This window comes from Vigna unguiculata, chromosome 1 (genome assembly GCF_037176805.1).
Source record: "Vigna unguiculata cultivar grain cowpea cultivar isolate G323 ecotype 2 chromosome 1, ASM3717680v1, whole genome shotgun sequence".
NCBI lineage: Eukaryota > Viridiplantae > Streptophyta > Magnoliopsida > Fabales > Fabaceae > Vigna > Vigna unguiculata.
The window spans coordinates 42,734,941-42,751,634 of record NC_140792.1 but is presented as its reverse complement, the minus strand read 5'-3'; the positions used below and the strand labels follow the sequence as shown (position 1 = coordinate 42,751,634).

The following is a 16,694-nucleotide window of genomic DNA, read 5'->3' as shown; positions in this document are numbered from 1 at the left end:
TGCCTTATAAAATAAAAAGTAATTACAATCGTAACATAACAGTAATGATAAAATAGTATATAAAAACGTTTACACCATAAACAATTATCAGAATTGATATATTTGTATAAAAGTATAAAACAATTACCCATAACAATAGTTAATAAATAATAAAAGTAAAATTATATATCAAAAACAGTTATAAGAATTTGTATAAGTTTATCTATTAATAAGTTATTGATTTTTAAAACGATCAAATTATTTAAATGCAACTTCATAAAATAATATATTTAAAATGGAAAAAGCCGCTCCTTGACACAGAAAAATGGCAGAATTATTGATTGTCTTAAATAAAGAAAAAAAGTTGATAGAAATGTAATTATAACTTTTTTTATAATACATTTTAAAAGATATTCTCTTTAAAATTGTAATAAATCTATTTGTTTCTTTTATTTCTCCCCGTTGCAAGAGAAAGAAGGCGTGCTATTAGAAATACTTTTTTAGTTATTTGGTAAGCAAATAATATGAAAAAAGTGTTATACGTTTTATTTACATTTACATGGAAGGAATTTTGATATTCCAACTATATTAATACTCTCAAAATCTATCGATTATTTATTTATTATATAAAAAATTATTAAAATAGATAAAAAAACATATGGATTACATAAAATTCATGATAAAAATTACACATAATGTAACATAGACAAATTATATCTATTATAAAAAAATTTTAAATAAAAAATTAGAGTGCTCATATTTTTATTTATGAATGAAAGTCAAATTAGCTAACTCATCGACACAATCACTTTTAAAGAAAAACATAAGAAATTCGTAAGTGCATGTGCTTACAAAAATTAAAGTATTATCATCATCTCCCTATAAGAGTTGAATAAAACTTTTGTTAATCCAAAAATTCATAATAAACTAAAGTATAATTAGTCTCAAACTATAGCCTTAAAAGTTTTTCCTCCAACAATGCTTCAAAGTATAAAGTACTCCTATAAACTCAACTTAAATAAAAAATACGTACTCCTAAAAAATCAGAAAAACTATCTATATATTCACCATAACTTCCTGTCAAAATATCAACACATATAGTTAAATGAGTGCAACTTTTAGTTGCACCATTAATATTTACCTTAAGCTTATTAGCATTAGAGTTTGTCATATTACGTTCATAAATAAAACAATCCCGCAATTCCTAGTTTAAATATTGAAAATTGTAACATTGAAAAATAAAAAACAATATCACTTATATGCATCTTATATTTATTTTTCAACCATACACATCAATCTTGAATTTGAAAAAACAAGTTTATTACTAAAATTGTGTTTTAGGAGCCTTAATAAATATGACACACCCAAAAAGTAAAAAAAATGCACCATTGATTGTAAAAGATAAGTCTTTTAAGACGTATAATAAAAGAAGAAAAGTCATTACTAGTGTAAAAGTGATCATTAGTCCAACTTACCCACTAACCATAGCAAGTTTCATACTCACACAAGAAAAATGTCAAATGTTGTATAGTAGTTATATATTTCATTTGCAAATATATATATATATATGTATATGTATATATATATATATATATATATATATATATATATGTATATACATATACATACATATATATATACATATGTATATATATATATATGTATATGTATATGTATATACATATATATATACATATGTATGTATATATATATATGTATATATATATATATATATATATATATATATATATATATATATATATAATATGCAAATGAAAGATATAACAACTATACATAAATTATAACTTACCAAAAAGCGAGTCAGTTAAGTAAACTTTTATTTAGCTAAACCCGTGGTGAGCCAACACTTTGACAATCTTACATTTGTCAAAGTTATTTGACCCATGAGCATTTATCACTATTGTGAGAACAACCTTCATCATTCACTTTATCAAGTTGAGGACATTTAATCAAATGTTTTTTTCATCATCGGTTACAAAGGAATCAATATAAAAAATAACAAAATACTACATATCAGTAACAAAAACAACTTAACTAGTTAGAACAACATATAAACTAATATAAAAAGACAACATAATCCTTGATCTTTTTGAATAATAAATAACTTATAATCATGACACAACTTAAAAATATTATTGGATTATGCCTTTTTACAATCGCAAAATGAAGAAAATGAAAAAAGATAAAAAAAAATTGAAAAAAAATGTATTGATACCATTATTCAAATGAAAATAATATATTTAGAATCAATTTATTATTATTATTATTATTATTATTATTATTATTATTATTATTATTGTTAACTATTTTTTAGTCCATGAAATTTGATGTAAAATTGAATTTCGTATTTGTCTAAAATTTTGATACATTTTAGTCTTAAACTTTAAAAATGAATGGTACAGTCCTTTTAACCTTAATTACGTTAAATTTTGTTAAGGTGTCAAATGAGTTTCATGCTAATATTTGGATTATTTACATGGTTTGACACAAAGTTTTAAATGTGGACAAATTTTACTTTCATGTCAAACTCATATTCATTGTCAATTTTATTTTCATTTTTTCTCCGTAAGGAATACTTACAAAATTTGTTATAAGAATAAAATTTGTAAGAAATTATTACCAATTATTTTGTAAAATATTTTGTATAAAAAAAAATTGTAAAAAATAGTTGCAAATTTTATAATTTTGTAGAAAATAATTATCCTCAAATGAAATACCTACCAATTAAAATTCTTATAAAAAAGACAAAAAAAAAGTTTCTTACAATTTTATTTAACAAATTTGTAAGAAAAATACCATGTAATATGAAAAATTATAATAATAAAAGTTCACGACTAAAAATATATTTAATCTTTATTATTATTATTATTATTATTTAGTATTGTTATTAGTCTTGTGACATCATTTATATGAAGTATTTACATATACAAATGTTGTAAAATGGAATTTGACCCTAGTAATACACTTAATAAATTATTATATCGAATGATACAAATAATTAGAGAATATTAACAACAAAATAACTTATGTTATTATTAATCCTACGCTTCATCCTCCAACTACTTCTCTCCATAACACAATTTTTGTTCCCAAAAATTTAATGATCTCCACAATTATATCAAATGACTAAAATTTAGAAAGAGAAAAAAATGGTTGCTATCATCTTTCAACCAAAACACTTACATAGTAAACAATGTTTTAATACGAAACTACTTATATTATAAGTTAACTCTTTAAAGTAATAAAATGTATCCAATCTCTGTAATCATCTTGCTGAAATATAAAGTTTAGATGAAATTGAATATAAGCTGCTTTAACTTGATTAAACGCAACCTAATTCAAACTAAATTTATACAAATTCCTTAAAAATTTCAAAAATTGACCATTATTTAAATACTGAATTAATTTTTATTATCTGCCTCGATCCCTCCCTATTCGTGTAGATTAAATAAGACGTTTTTATTATTTATAGAAAGTAAATTCAGTATACGAAAAAGAAAATTATCGTTTTAGTTTTTTTTGAATGCGATTTTGTTGCAAAAAAGCACTTTTTTTTTTCTCTATGATTCATAAGAATTGTATATTCGAAGTCTAAAACCATGGTATAATTTTGATATGGTGCCCATGGATTACCCAAAAACGCTGCATCAGTAGGTAGCTAGTTTTCCCCGTGCGCGCACCCCGTGGTGAATTGGCGGCGGCCCAATTGGTGATTTGTTTTTGTCTGTTTGTTAAAATCATTTTCACTAATTTTCTCTGACGCGTGGCGTGGAGGAGAGTGAGAAAGTAAGAAATAGCAGAGTGGAAAGTTTTGAGAATCAACAAACGGGTCAGTGTTTGCGGTGTATGCAGAGAGTGGAGGCGATTGGTGCCGATGGAGTTGAAAGAGATTCAGAGACTCGAAGGTCACACCGATAGGGTTTGGAGCTTGGATTGGAACCCCGCCACCGGACACGACGGTATTCCTCTCGTCTTTGCTTCATGCAGCGGCGACAAAACCGTCCGAATCTGGGAGCAGAACCTCTCCTCTGGTCTATGGGCCTGCAAGGTCTTTTTTCATATCAATTTCCATTCTCAATCATTGCGAAATTCAATTCTGTGGTATATTTTACAATTGAAGAAAATTGTGTTTGTAATAGTTTACTTTGATTGTGAAAATGGAATGTAGGCGGTTTTGGAAGAAACACACACTCGAACTGTTCGATCTTGTGCTTGGTCACCGTCGGGGAAGATTTTGGCCACTGGAAGTTTCGACGCCACCACTGCCATTTGGGAAAATGTTGGTGGCGATTTTGAGTGTGTTTCTACTTTGGAGGTGGGTTATTGCTAAATTCAACCTTTTGTTTTGTTGACTTTGGATGTTTGTTCTTTGGTAGTTGAACTTTACTTTGAGGTGAATGCGGTTTTACTACAGGGACATGAGAATGAAGTGAAGAGTGTGTGTTGGAATGCGTCTGGCACGTTGCTTGCAACTTGTAGTAGAGATAAGTCTGTTTGGATATGGGAAGTGCTGCCCGGGAATGAGTTTGAGTGCGTGTCTGTGCTGCAAGGACATGCGCAGGATGTGAAAATGGTGAAGTGGCATCCCACAGAGGATATCTTATTTTCGTGTAGTTATGATAATAATATTAAGGTATCGCTGATGCAAAAGTGGCTGCCTATATAATTTCATTTTTCTTTTCTTTTGTTACTTGTGCTTGCTTCCTTTGCGGTTGAATGATTGAGCAATGTACAAAGTTAACACTGAATTTCTTCCAGGTTTGGGCGGATGAAGGTGATAGCGACGATTGGCAATGCGTTCAAACGCTTGGGGAACCTAATAAGTACCATTTCTTAATCTCTTTCATCACCTTCAAGTTTACAGCTTCTTGGTTTTCTTATCTTTGTAGCGACGACTGTTTTTTCCGTATGTTATGTAAAATGTATTGTGCATATATGTTGACCATCATTGTCATTGTTAATTTTAACTTAATTCATTTATGTATAATGTTGTTATTTGTCAGTGGACATACTTCGACTGTCTGGGCTCTCTCCTTTAATGCGAGTGGTGACAAAATGGTTTCGTGTAGGTAAGCCAAAATTTCTTTTGCTCGCGTCTTTAATTGTTTTATCATTTTCTTTAACTTCTGCGACATTTTTTTTATGGCAAACCGTTATGGCAGCGATGATCTTACCGTGAAGGTCTGGGGAACAGAAAACACAGAGATTCAATCTGGTGGTGGATTTGCACCCTGGTTAGTATTTCACTAGTTACTTTTATGCCTCTCTTACATTATTTTTTTCCCTTCTATAGAATACTAGAATATGTATTTGACATCTCATATTTTATAAGAAGCTATTTGATGCTAACCATTCACATTTATGTACGGATGTTATTGTTATGGGTTGTTGCTTTAAATCTTGAAACTGGTTTTCCCAGAGGAACATTGTAAAGTGGTAGAGGACCTATTTTTTGGGATAAAGCATATGGACTGGAAGTAGAGTGTATTATGATATAACCAGTAGCTCTTTAACAGTCTCGAGTGGAACAATAGAAGTACATAAAACCAGATTTTGTTTGAATATTTAGTGCTTAATTCTTTCCCTTCTTAACATCCTGGTTTTAGGACCTCTTCTCTAATCCCTCCACACTAGTCAATATCACGCTGTAGTGGACTGGAGCTGCCCTGATTTGCTATGGGATTCAAATAGTGAAGATTTTCCAGTAATTGTCATTCGGTCATAATAATGGCGAAAATAGCATATTTTCACTTGCCATAGCTGGCTATATGAAGTTACCTCTGTTTTGACCTTTCTTCCTTCAGACTTTTAAGGATATCTTTTTTCCTCTGTTTAATCCTTTATTCTCCCATTCAACTTTCCAGTTCACATTATTATAATATGATCTAATTTTGTATTTATTTTTTTCTATTAATTTCGTCATCTTCTTTCATATTTTGACTTCATTACTATGTCTTTATTGCTCCTAGATTGATGGTGGTTGTGTGCTTAAACTGTGACTTTTATTATTTATTTTGAATTTCTTTAGTTTTGGGTTTTCTTTTGTTTTTGAGGATTTATATGCGCACTATAAACTTTTTAGTTTGTATTATATTATTTGAAATAGTGTCCATCCTGTTATCATGCTATAGCGAGTTTAGAGTTAGCCACTGCGCTGTGCTCTTTGAGATTGATAACTATAATGATTACACCATGACCCATTGCTTGCTTGCTGTTGTCTCACGATTCCCCTGCCACTTTATCTTAAACTCAATATTTTGAAATATCTGATCTTTGAAGTCGTAATCTGACTGTCAATTCTGCTATATTCATATAATAGTTTGGAATAGATTGAAACACCATCGTTAGTTTCTTTCAAATATTATGAAATCAATTGCACAGGTTGGTTGTGTTCATAATACTATATTTTACCATAGCTGACTGTCAATTCTTCTATATTCATATAATAGTTTGGAATAGATTGAAACACCATCGTTAGTTTCTTTCAAATATTATAAAATCAATTGCATAGGTTGGTTGTGTTCATAATACTATTTTTTACCATAGCTGACTGTCAATTCTTCTATATTCATATAATAGTTTGGAATAGATTGAAACACCATCGTTAGTTTCTTTCAAATATTATAAAATCAATTGCATAGGTTGGTTGTGTTCATAATACTATTTTTTACTATAGCATATCACTTAATAATGAAGGCATATTAATATACTCCTTTCCTTTCCGGATATTTTAATTTTTTTTCTTATTGGAATTTCAGGAGACATCTTTGCACTCTTACAGGGTATCATGATCGGACAATTTTCTCAGTTCATTGGTCAAGGTAAAATGACACTTGCGTCTCACTGGGCATTTACATAAACTTGCTTTGCTGCTTTTGATACCGCAATTTCTATCTATAATATATGTGTGGCTTTGAGAATGCCAATATTTTTATCAATGTCTATTCCTGATGTTGATGATGTCAAATTAAGCAACATTATTATGGAATAAACGAAACTATTATGTTATCGAGTAAATCGGCCAACCTCCATATTTAAAAGTTATGCTGACTTTCTTCGTACATTGTGGATGGATTACCCTCTTTCAATCTTTGGGCGTCATTGATATTTTCAAAAGTGTAAGAATGATTTTTTTATTTATACAACATTGTGTGGATCAACCGTTAGTTCATCACTTAATGCTTTCCATTTTCTTAATTGATAGCCAGATGAACACAATGATGCACTTCTTGTTTGTTATCATGGTATCAGATGTGAGATGTATCATCTTTTTTTTTTTTTTTTTTTATAAATCTGACATTTATGTACCCTGTGTGCTGGTATGACAGAGAAGGTATCTTTGCCAGTGGAGCCGCTGATGATGCTATACGCCTTTTTGTGGATGACAATGAAAGTCAGGTATGCCTATTATTTACTTGTTAATGCAGTTACCCGAATACATAAGCAGTTCAAATGACACATTGTCGTCATTCATTCCTAATGTACTTTGTGTACTTATTGCCTAATAGATAAATTCAGTTGTCAGGATGTAGTGTGTAATTGTAAAAAAATAGGTTTAGTTATGATTGGGACTAGTTTATTCATTGAATATTTTAGAAACTACGGATGGGAATGTTTACTTGAATATTCACGTCTCAAACTCAGAAAAGTGCTTGTGTTCTCCTGCTGGAAAATTCTCTCATATATTGGGTATCCTAATTAAGAAGTGAATATCAGTTACTAAGTTGGTGCTGCACGATAAATCGCAAAGACTTTGTTTGGTTTAAAGTTTAAATGTCCAGCTAACCTGTGCTGTATTTTTCTGGTTTTAATGATAAGAAAATTTAATCTGCTGGTCAACTGTGGCTGTTGGTCCCTCAACCTAAGGACCTCTTTTTTCCTCATTCTGACTACTGGTGGGGAGAGCAAGTGTCATTGTTTATCATGACACGTAATTTTAACTCACTAGGGATGCCAGTGGGAGCATATTGGTATTTTATACTAGCATGTTTATTCTAAAGTGTAGGAAGAGTCTGCACAGAAAGGAGAAGCATCGGATTCTTTGTGCCCATTAATAGTTTCGTTTCTGCTGTAAAATCACGCACTTTAAATCAGACACTTCGTGATTCTATAATGCCATTGGCTATTTGTGCATATCATTAGCCTGGAATTTCTTGATTTGTTTGTACTTGCTAACAAGGACAAGAGTAGCAAAAGACATGACAAACCAATGCCAAATGTTTCTTTATTTACAACATAAATGCAGACAACGCTCAGTCACTCAGTGATAATATTAACTGTATTTGCAACTGTATTTATCTGGATCTAGTTTTTATTTGAACAATGTTTTATTTTGAAGAGATTAGCATGATGTTCTTGCATACTGTTTGAGTTTACTGACGAGCTGGAGCAGCTGGTTTCCATTTTTTCTTAATATAATAATCTCCCTTCTCAATTTCAATGTATATTTTCGTACTTGCATCGGATCCTTTTGTTTAGATGCTCTTCTCGGTGTCTGAGAACGTTGGGGTGTTTTGAACCTCTACAGCTGTGCTGTTGTTATTAAGAGATAAATCATTGAAAGCCAAGTCCCTGAAAAATTCAAACTACTATGAGATTGTATGATTGTGTTGTAAGATAATGACCAAAATTGAACACTAGGATTTTAAATAATTGACTGTCTTTGTAGATCGTAGATGCATACCACTATCTAGAAACGAAAAAAAGAAGGTTAAAACTGACAATTTTATTGCTTAGGTTGATGGTCCTCTCTACAAGTTGCTGCTAAAGAAAGAGAAGGCTCATGACATGGAAGTAAATTTTGTGCAGTGGAGCCCTGGGGTAAGATTCTTATACGCTACTCTAATGGAATCGCATTGATAACGCAACGAGTATCTGTTTCCACACACATCGAGTGGATGGAATTGTGGATTTCACTGCTAAATTAGATAATGCTCTTAGCTTATCGTGTCTGTGTCTGAATATGGTCTCTTAATATCATTGTGATAACTTGTATGATCTATGAAGTAATTGTGGTTTGTTGGTATCTATTATCAGTAATGTGTTAACTGACAGGCATTGGTAGACTTTGCACCACGAAGGATAAAATACATTTTCTTTAGTGTAAAAGGAAATTTAGAAAACATGTAGTTTGCTAACGACTCCCTAATAGCTTACAAAATCTTAGGGGCCATTTTGATTTTAGAAAAAAGTTCTCTTTTCACTATTAGTTATAAATACAACTTTGTTTCCTGTTTTTAAAGATTTGTATAGGGACATTGAAGATAACTTTTTATTCTTTTCATTGTTTCGTGCTCAAATCTTTCAAAGAATCAAGTACAAACTAGAAAGTAATTCTGTATTAAAAGTAAACAGGAAATAAAAACGATTATTTTTTCTTAAATCAAACAATCATTTACATATTTAGAGAATGGTGACCTATATTATATTAGCATTTTTTTCTTGTGTCTGTCTCTGCAATTGGTAACAGTTTTATTTACTAAATAGGAGAAGCCGCTGCTAGCCTCTGCAAGCGATGATGGGACAATCAAGGTGTGGGAGTTGATATCATAATGATGATGCTAGTTTTTTCTCATTTGCTGTATGAGTAGCACAAATTTACTCTGATGGAGCCTATAGAAGTGCTAGATGTGCAGGCACCCTCATAGTTCTTTTTCTATTATCTTAAGTTACATTTACTACAAATTTGAAACAGATATTGATTATTGTATTTTTTAGGGAAGTCAGGAGTGTGACTGTAAATTGTAATTACTGTCAACTAAACTTTTACATTTTTGCTCAAGAGTTGCTAAAAATTTGCTTACTCTAGGGTGAACTGGGATCGTAAATATGCTTTACTTTCGTTAGTTATAATGATAGAATGAAAAAGAAGGATACTCACTAATCAAGGTGGCAACTTGATGTCTGAACTGATTTCCATAACTATAGCAAGATGTAATTGAGTAGCAAACCCCATGCCCACAATTTCTTGACGGGTCACAAATCTAGCTTTGAGTTTTCACTAAATTTTGTTAGCCGTAAATTTCACATTTTCACTAGTATGCCCCCCAACAATGTATACTGCACAGGGAGGACTAGTGTATAAAAAAATGAGCATCATAAGTATCGAGATATACACTACAGAGGTAGATGACATGAGGGTCCAAATGCAAATGATTCCTTCACTTTTTTGGTAGGTAAAACTGTTATATTAATTCTGATGAGTACTTGAACATTTAACATTTGACTATACAATTTGAAAGAGTTTTGATGAATCATGACTAAACAGATGCATTTCTGTTTTCGTGAATAAAATTTCTTCTATCCAAATTGGGCTCGTTTAAATCGTTGGCATTTGTTGCAATAAAATATGCTTGAGTCAGAAACGATGCATCTTTTAACCCCAATACACGTTACTTTTTTTCCATGAAAAAAACTAGCGTAATTATTTCTCAAAGGCTGAAAGTTATTTATTTACATTACATATGTGACTTCTTAAGCATTTGGGAAATTGCTTGAACTAATTAATGACTTGATTTTTCTCGAAAGAAAGAAAGACACAAGTGCTGAAACTGAAAACAGTGACAATGAATAAAATATAACAACTTGATAATAGTTTACAAATTTGAAGTTCCGAAATGTTGGTTGAGTTATTGAAACGTATCTTAAAAATCCCCGAAAATGTAATTGTGAAAAAAGAAAAAAAAAAACAAATATAAAGATTATGATTACTAAACAATCCGTGATGAATATGTGGTTGTCGTTAAAGTGAATCACAGAAACGAAAAATCTAACACCTGTTCTCTATTCTTAGTCCAGCAGCATTTGCTCTTGTACACTCTTCAACCAAAGCCTCTCGTGCAGTGGAGATTCTGGTTGTAACCAAAGGGGCATCAAAAGCTGCGCAATCTATCCAATCCTTCAACAGCTCCTCCTGACCCCACATATCAGGAATCCAAACCCTCCCAGCCACTTCAACTCTATGCCGCTTCAGCCTCTCGCGTCCACTATCCTCTTCTAAACCCTCTTGCAATGCCATTTTCTCCTCCTCACAAAGAATGGATTTTGAAGCAGATGGGTCTTCCTCGGTCACACCCTTATCTCTATCAATACCATCGTGGCTAACTTCACTCAAGGAGAATAAGGGGTTTTGCTGTTGCTGTTGCTTCTGTTCCTCCATGTTGTTGATGATATCTTGAGTTGTGTTAAGGTCCAATGGGTTTGAAGGAATCTGGTGATGAGATTCAGCAGAGGATCGGTGAGCCATTGAAGGGTTTTCATGCAATTGGAGAAAGGGTGGGTGTTGTGTGGGGAATAAAGGAAAGGGAGTGGGTGGGAAATCAGTTTACACGTCGCCCACAGAGTTTCTTTTGTATGGTAAGTGACAAACCTACGTGTCTTGTTTGAGAAGGGATTCTATTTGTGTGGTGTCTCAGTTCCCACTCCCTCACTGTTATTAAATATGCCAAAATGGAATGAAAAGAAAAAGAAACACTCTCTTCTCTTCTCTTCTCTCTCTCTCTGCTAAAACAAAGCAAACACCATTCCTTCCATTGATTTTTTTTTGGAGGATTCTGAGGTTGACGTTCATCTCTCATTCTTCCCTTTCAACCAATCACCTTCTCCTATCTGATTTTTTTTTCTTTTTTCTTTTTTCCGATGGTAATATTTTTCATTAAATCATTATTCACTCCAAAAATACATATACACTTCTGTCTTCTGACGTGCTTTTGATGAGACAGATACGCTTTAGATGCCAGAACAGATATTTCTGTTATTCTTTTCAAACTTTTTCCCTTACGACAATATTAGTGTGAGCTCTTCGTATCACACAATAACTTTTTTATTTTTCATTTTATTTTTATAATTGAGTTTAAAAACACAACAAAATCAACGATTTTTCTTTTGGTGAACAGACCAAAAATATCAGATGAAACACCAAATATATATATATATATAAGGAGTGGAAAAATGGTTACCGCGTAAATTAAAATATCTTTCATTCTAACACAAACTTCTTAAAAGAACAGTATTTTTTTTTTTGTTATCTTGTAAGTTGAGCTTATTTAATCATTCATTGATTTTATTGGAATTTGAGAGTTTTATATTGTTCTCAGATTTTATAATCTTTCGTTTTCTTATTTATTTATAACCTGTGTATTACATTTTCAATTGTTACACAGGAAAAAAAATCAATATTGTCATTGAATTCTAAAATTTTATTCAAACTTAGACAAGTTTAGAATTAAAAAATCAATCGAAACCTCTAAAACTACTCATTGTGGAAAAGGAAGATAGAAGAGAAATCTCATTTTAATCCATTGCAAGCTTTTTTTGTCAATTTCATAACGAGCATTCTCACAGTAACCATCATGGCTAGAAAAAACAAATACCCAAATATTTCAAATTCTCATGAATAACTTTTCAACGACTTGGACGCATGTTTATGATAGATTAAAGTGGAGGATAGGGAAATAAAAAGCAATAATCATGCGATAAGTGAGTTTAATATTATAAAAAAATTTATATTGTCCACCAATAATAAGAATGATATTAATGAATTGTATATAATTGTCGTAAACGTCAAGGAATTTACACTGCATAAAAAAATTAGTCTATAAACAAATTAATTTATATAAGTACAGTAAACATTCATTTAAGTTTGTATTTTGATTTTGAGAGTTTGATGTTAATTTTATTGAGATACAGACTTATGAAGTTTTATAAGTTATATTATAATATGAAATATTAATGGTCATATAATTACAATATCAAATATTATCAGTGTCAAAAATTTATAGGAATTGTGAAGATATTAAAGATAAGAGATATAAGAGATATGTTACCGAAGGAAATTATTATTTTATATTATTTACATGAGTGAGTTTAAAGATTTTCTTTATTTATCATCGGATCAGTTAAATGAAGCTAAGGGTGTGTTCTCTACCTTTTGTTACATCTTACACAATGGTCAATCGAAAATCACATGTGAATGAATTGAAAATAATTATTACATGATTTTACTTGATCTTTTCTGAAATAAAGTTACAAAATTATTGATTCGAAAATTTTCCCTTTATAAATATGAATTTAGATGGAATACAAATTTAAATGAGTACATATTTAAACAAACATTTACTGTAACACTTAAGATGATTTTAAGATATTAGGAAAAATAACACCGACCCAATTTTCTTAAGAAATCAATTTTTTTTAAACATGTTTTATAATTTCTTCCTTTATTTATTTTTCTTCCCTCCAGAACTATTTCATACACAAACGGCCAAATAACGAATAAAAAAAAGTTTTGATTGTACCTTGAGCTATCTATACCACATTATTATTTATATCGATTATTATTTTCCTTTTTGATGAAAAGAAAAGCATCAATTATGAAATTTGAGATGTACCTCATGTTTGTGTCTTTTCAACACCGTATAGGACAGATTCGACTAATATACCAAAAAAAATTATTAACGTACACAAATTATTAATGTGTACTTGTGGATGAGTGTGAGAGAAATAAGATCTAGAGAGGAAAAATGAAAAATATAACAAATAATGTAAGGAAAATTAAATAATTATGGATTGAGCTCTGGAATAGCAAATGCCTCTTTTTTCTTTAAAAAAAATGGAGATGGAATGAAGTTAAATTGTTTTCATATAGAATATAAGTTATTTGAAAGAATTTATTAAAATAAACTGAAAATAGGATATAAATATATATTATAACTACTTTTGAAACTCCTTTGAAGCGCTTAAAAAAAGATCTATCTCATAAAAAAAGCTGAATAATTTATTTTGGATAGACTTATCTCAACGTATATTTAAACTTGTAAGTTAATTCAATTTTTCAGAGATTTAGTTTTTAATTTTTTAAATGTAAATCAAATTGAATCCGCGGTTGAATGAATTCGAGCTATCACTTATTAACAATAACTTTTTTATATTTTTTAATATAATTATTTATGATTTTTAATTATATAAGTTGACCGTTTAATTTTTTTTAAATACTTTAACGTTGTCCAGTTATATTTAAATACCTTTTTTATCAATCACTACTTGTCTCATTTTACCCGTTAGTTGCACTTGCACACCAGGAAGAAAAAACAAATAAATGTCATAAAATAAAATCAGCAAAAAGAATAAAACTATTCAATTTTGAAACAATTTAATTCTTCATTTTGAATCGGTCTCTGTCTCAATAAAGTTTACAATAATTTAGATAGAAAATTTTTAAAAAGTAATTAAATTTAAGAGAAAAAAATATATTTTTATAGTATATATTTTGTTTGAATATTAACTTTATTAATTATTAAAATTCTAGTAATTTGTCGAAGCATTAATGGCTAAAATTATAAAGTTTCAAATTAAAAAAATCATATTTTCTTTCTTCTTTTTACTGTAAAAGTTAAATTGTCGTATCTAAAATCTAAATTCAATATTTAAGTAATGTTATTGTTATGGATTTAGTTTTTCTAGGACAATATAGATAATAGAGTTTAAAATATAACTTTTTTTTTTTTTTTTAGGTTTTCGTCCACCATAATTTCTTGTAGTTTTAGATGAAAGATAACAAAGAATGAATCAGATATACTTGATTGAATAAGAATGAATCAAATTTAATTTATCAATTTTTCGTTCAAAGTAAGTTTTATTTTGTTTTTCTTAAATATTGAATTTTCAGTTTTTTATTTTATGTGAAGTTTTTGTCTTGGCCTATGAAATCTAACTGGAAAACGAGTTTATATAGTGACATGTTTAGTTTTTTTAATAAGGTTTTATATACATTAAAATTTCCATGACTCTTTTTTTATCTTTGATGTGGGTGATTTGAAGAGTGAAGTGTTTAGAAGTAGGAGAAACTATTTAAATTTCGTAATTGTAGTTAAAATAAATTGTAAACCCTATAAGATGAAGATATTGGATGTCTTTAACAATGTAGGTTTTTGTTGGATAAAAAAAGGATACACCTAAACTCTTGATTTTTGTGTGGTTGTTTAGGTGTGAAAGTTGAAATTGTAATATTAAAGTTATGTTAATAAGATTGGGTTATACAAGTGATTATATAAGCATATAATGCTGTAATTATTTTGTAAGAATGAATTAAATTTAGTATATTTGTTGTTGAATGAATAAAGTGTTTAAATATAATTAAATTGAGATAACTATATGAGTGGTGTTAAGGAAGAAATGCTTAGAATTCAAATTAAATGCATTGGTTCAACTGAAAATCAAATTCAGTTATAAATCAATTAAACGATAAATTTTTTTCTCAAACAAATTATAATTTTAGTAAGAAAGATATTAAACTAATTTTATATTATATTAGAGTTTGTACCCTCAAACTCTATTTTAAACAAACAACTTATCAAAACAATTAGTTGCTTAATAATTTTGGTATTTGAGCGATGAAAAGTGTTGTGGGTTATACAATTGTTCTGTGACGAAGGTCAAGTGAATCAAGTTATAATCTAAGTGAGATTCCTAGTAGGACAATTACTGAGGGAGATTATTGCAGGTGACATCAATTGTCCTGTGACAAAGGTTAAGTGGATCGAGTCACAATCTAATCGTGACGATTGAATTGTTACACTCTTAAATAAAAAGAATTGCACCTTGATTAAGAGCTATAACTTTTGATCAAATGATAAGTGTGAATTTTAACTCTTAACAATTGGTATTAGAGTCAAAGTCACAAATTCGTCGATTCTTACGAGAGAGAATCAAATATTGACAACATAAAGTTATTCTTTTAAACTTTATTGAATATAAATATATATATATATATATATATATATATATATATATATATATATATATATATATATATATAACTTTTGTGGATACTAATTGCGATCATTTAAATTTATGTTAGTTTATCGTATTATTTTATTGTTAGATGCTCTAGTAATTATTTTTAATGGATAAAATTATAAACTTAAGAGATCATTAAAAGAAGAAGTGTATACACGATGAAGTGGAGATGTTTATTATTATCTTGTAATTATTGTTATTATTTTTATATAAAATCCAATGTATTTTGATGTTATATAAGTCATAAATGTATGTAAATATATTGAGATCACATTATGATGGTAGGCATTTGGGTTCTGATATTATTTGAAAAAATATATATTTTTAAATAAGTTAAAATCTATTTAAATTTTAAATAATTAAATTCTTTGAAACTTAAGATTCCTTATCAGAAAACAGTAGCTTGCTTAAGGACAAACCGAACATCTTTTCATTCAATCTAACCAACGTACACTTGTACATCTCCTTGTATGATCAGAAAAAAGTTTCATCATGTTCGTTTATTTATTTATTTACTGCAATTATGTTCGTTTATTTATTTTACTGCAATTATGTCCTTTTATTATACACAACTAGGATTCAATCAACTAAAAAAACCCGAAAAGCTGGTATTGGGTAATGGTGAAAACTCCAATTAGTTTAATTATGGTTTTGGATTAATGTTTATAATGTTTTTTATTAGAACAAAATTAACTAAAAAAGTTTCTTATTATGAAATGCTTTCATTACTTTTAATTATATTAAGAGGCATGGTTAAAAAAAAAACTTAAAAAATTCAAAAAAGACTATTATTATGTAACAAAATAAAAAAAGGTTAAAATTTCGTTACATTCTTTTAACTTAGTATGACGTTTTAGAGAAAAAATATTTTAAATTAGTTGCCGTTTTTCAAAATTAAG

The 16,694-nt window shown here is 29.2% G+C and overlaps 2 protein-coding genes across 7 annotated transcripts; one reads left to right on the top strand and one right to left on the bottom strand.

The window, feature by feature from the left end:
• Positions 1-3,595: 3,595 nt before the first annotated feature.
• Positions 3,596-9,802, top strand: LOC114180711 (protein CIA1-like). Its single transcript, XM_028067016.2, has 10 exons — positions 3,596-4,048; positions 4,169-4,315; positions 4,415-4,633; positions 4,759-4,823; positions 5,004-5,069; positions 5,163-5,234; positions 6,759-6,821; positions 7,329-7,398; positions 8,737-8,820; positions 9,487-9,802. Exons 1-10 carry the CDS (start codon positions 3,875-3,877, stop codon positions 9,550-9,552), a joined length of 1,026 nt encoding a protein of 341 aa, XP_027922817.2. The 5' UTR covers positions 3,596-3,874; the 3' UTR covers positions 9,553-9,802.
• LOC114180730 (protein BIC1-like) lies at positions 8,022-11,443 on the bottom strand. 6 transcript variants are annotated; one of them, XM_085673626.1, is made up of 3 exons: positions 10,776-11,442; positions 9,881-9,983; positions 8,022-8,571 (listed from the first exon to the last, which is right to left on the bottom strand). In XM_085673626.1, the coding sequence occupies exons 1-2, from the start codon at positions 11,243-11,245 to the stop codon at positions 9,884-9,886; spliced, it is 570 nt and encodes a 189-aa protein (XP_085529752.1). In that variant the 5' UTR covers positions 11,246-11,442; the 3' UTR covers positions 8,022-8,571; positions 9,881-9,883. The 6 variants fall into 6 exon arrangements, with proteins under 6 accessions (XP_085529752.1, XP_027922830.1, XP_085529753.1 ...); XM_028067029.2 differs by lacking the exon at positions 9,881-9,983 and having other exon boundaries at positions 8,024-8,571; XM_085673627.1 differs by lacking the exon at positions 8,022-8,571 and having other exon boundaries at positions 9,641-9,983; positions 10,776-11,443.
• Between the last annotated feature and the right edge of the window lie 5,251 nt (positions 11,444-16,694).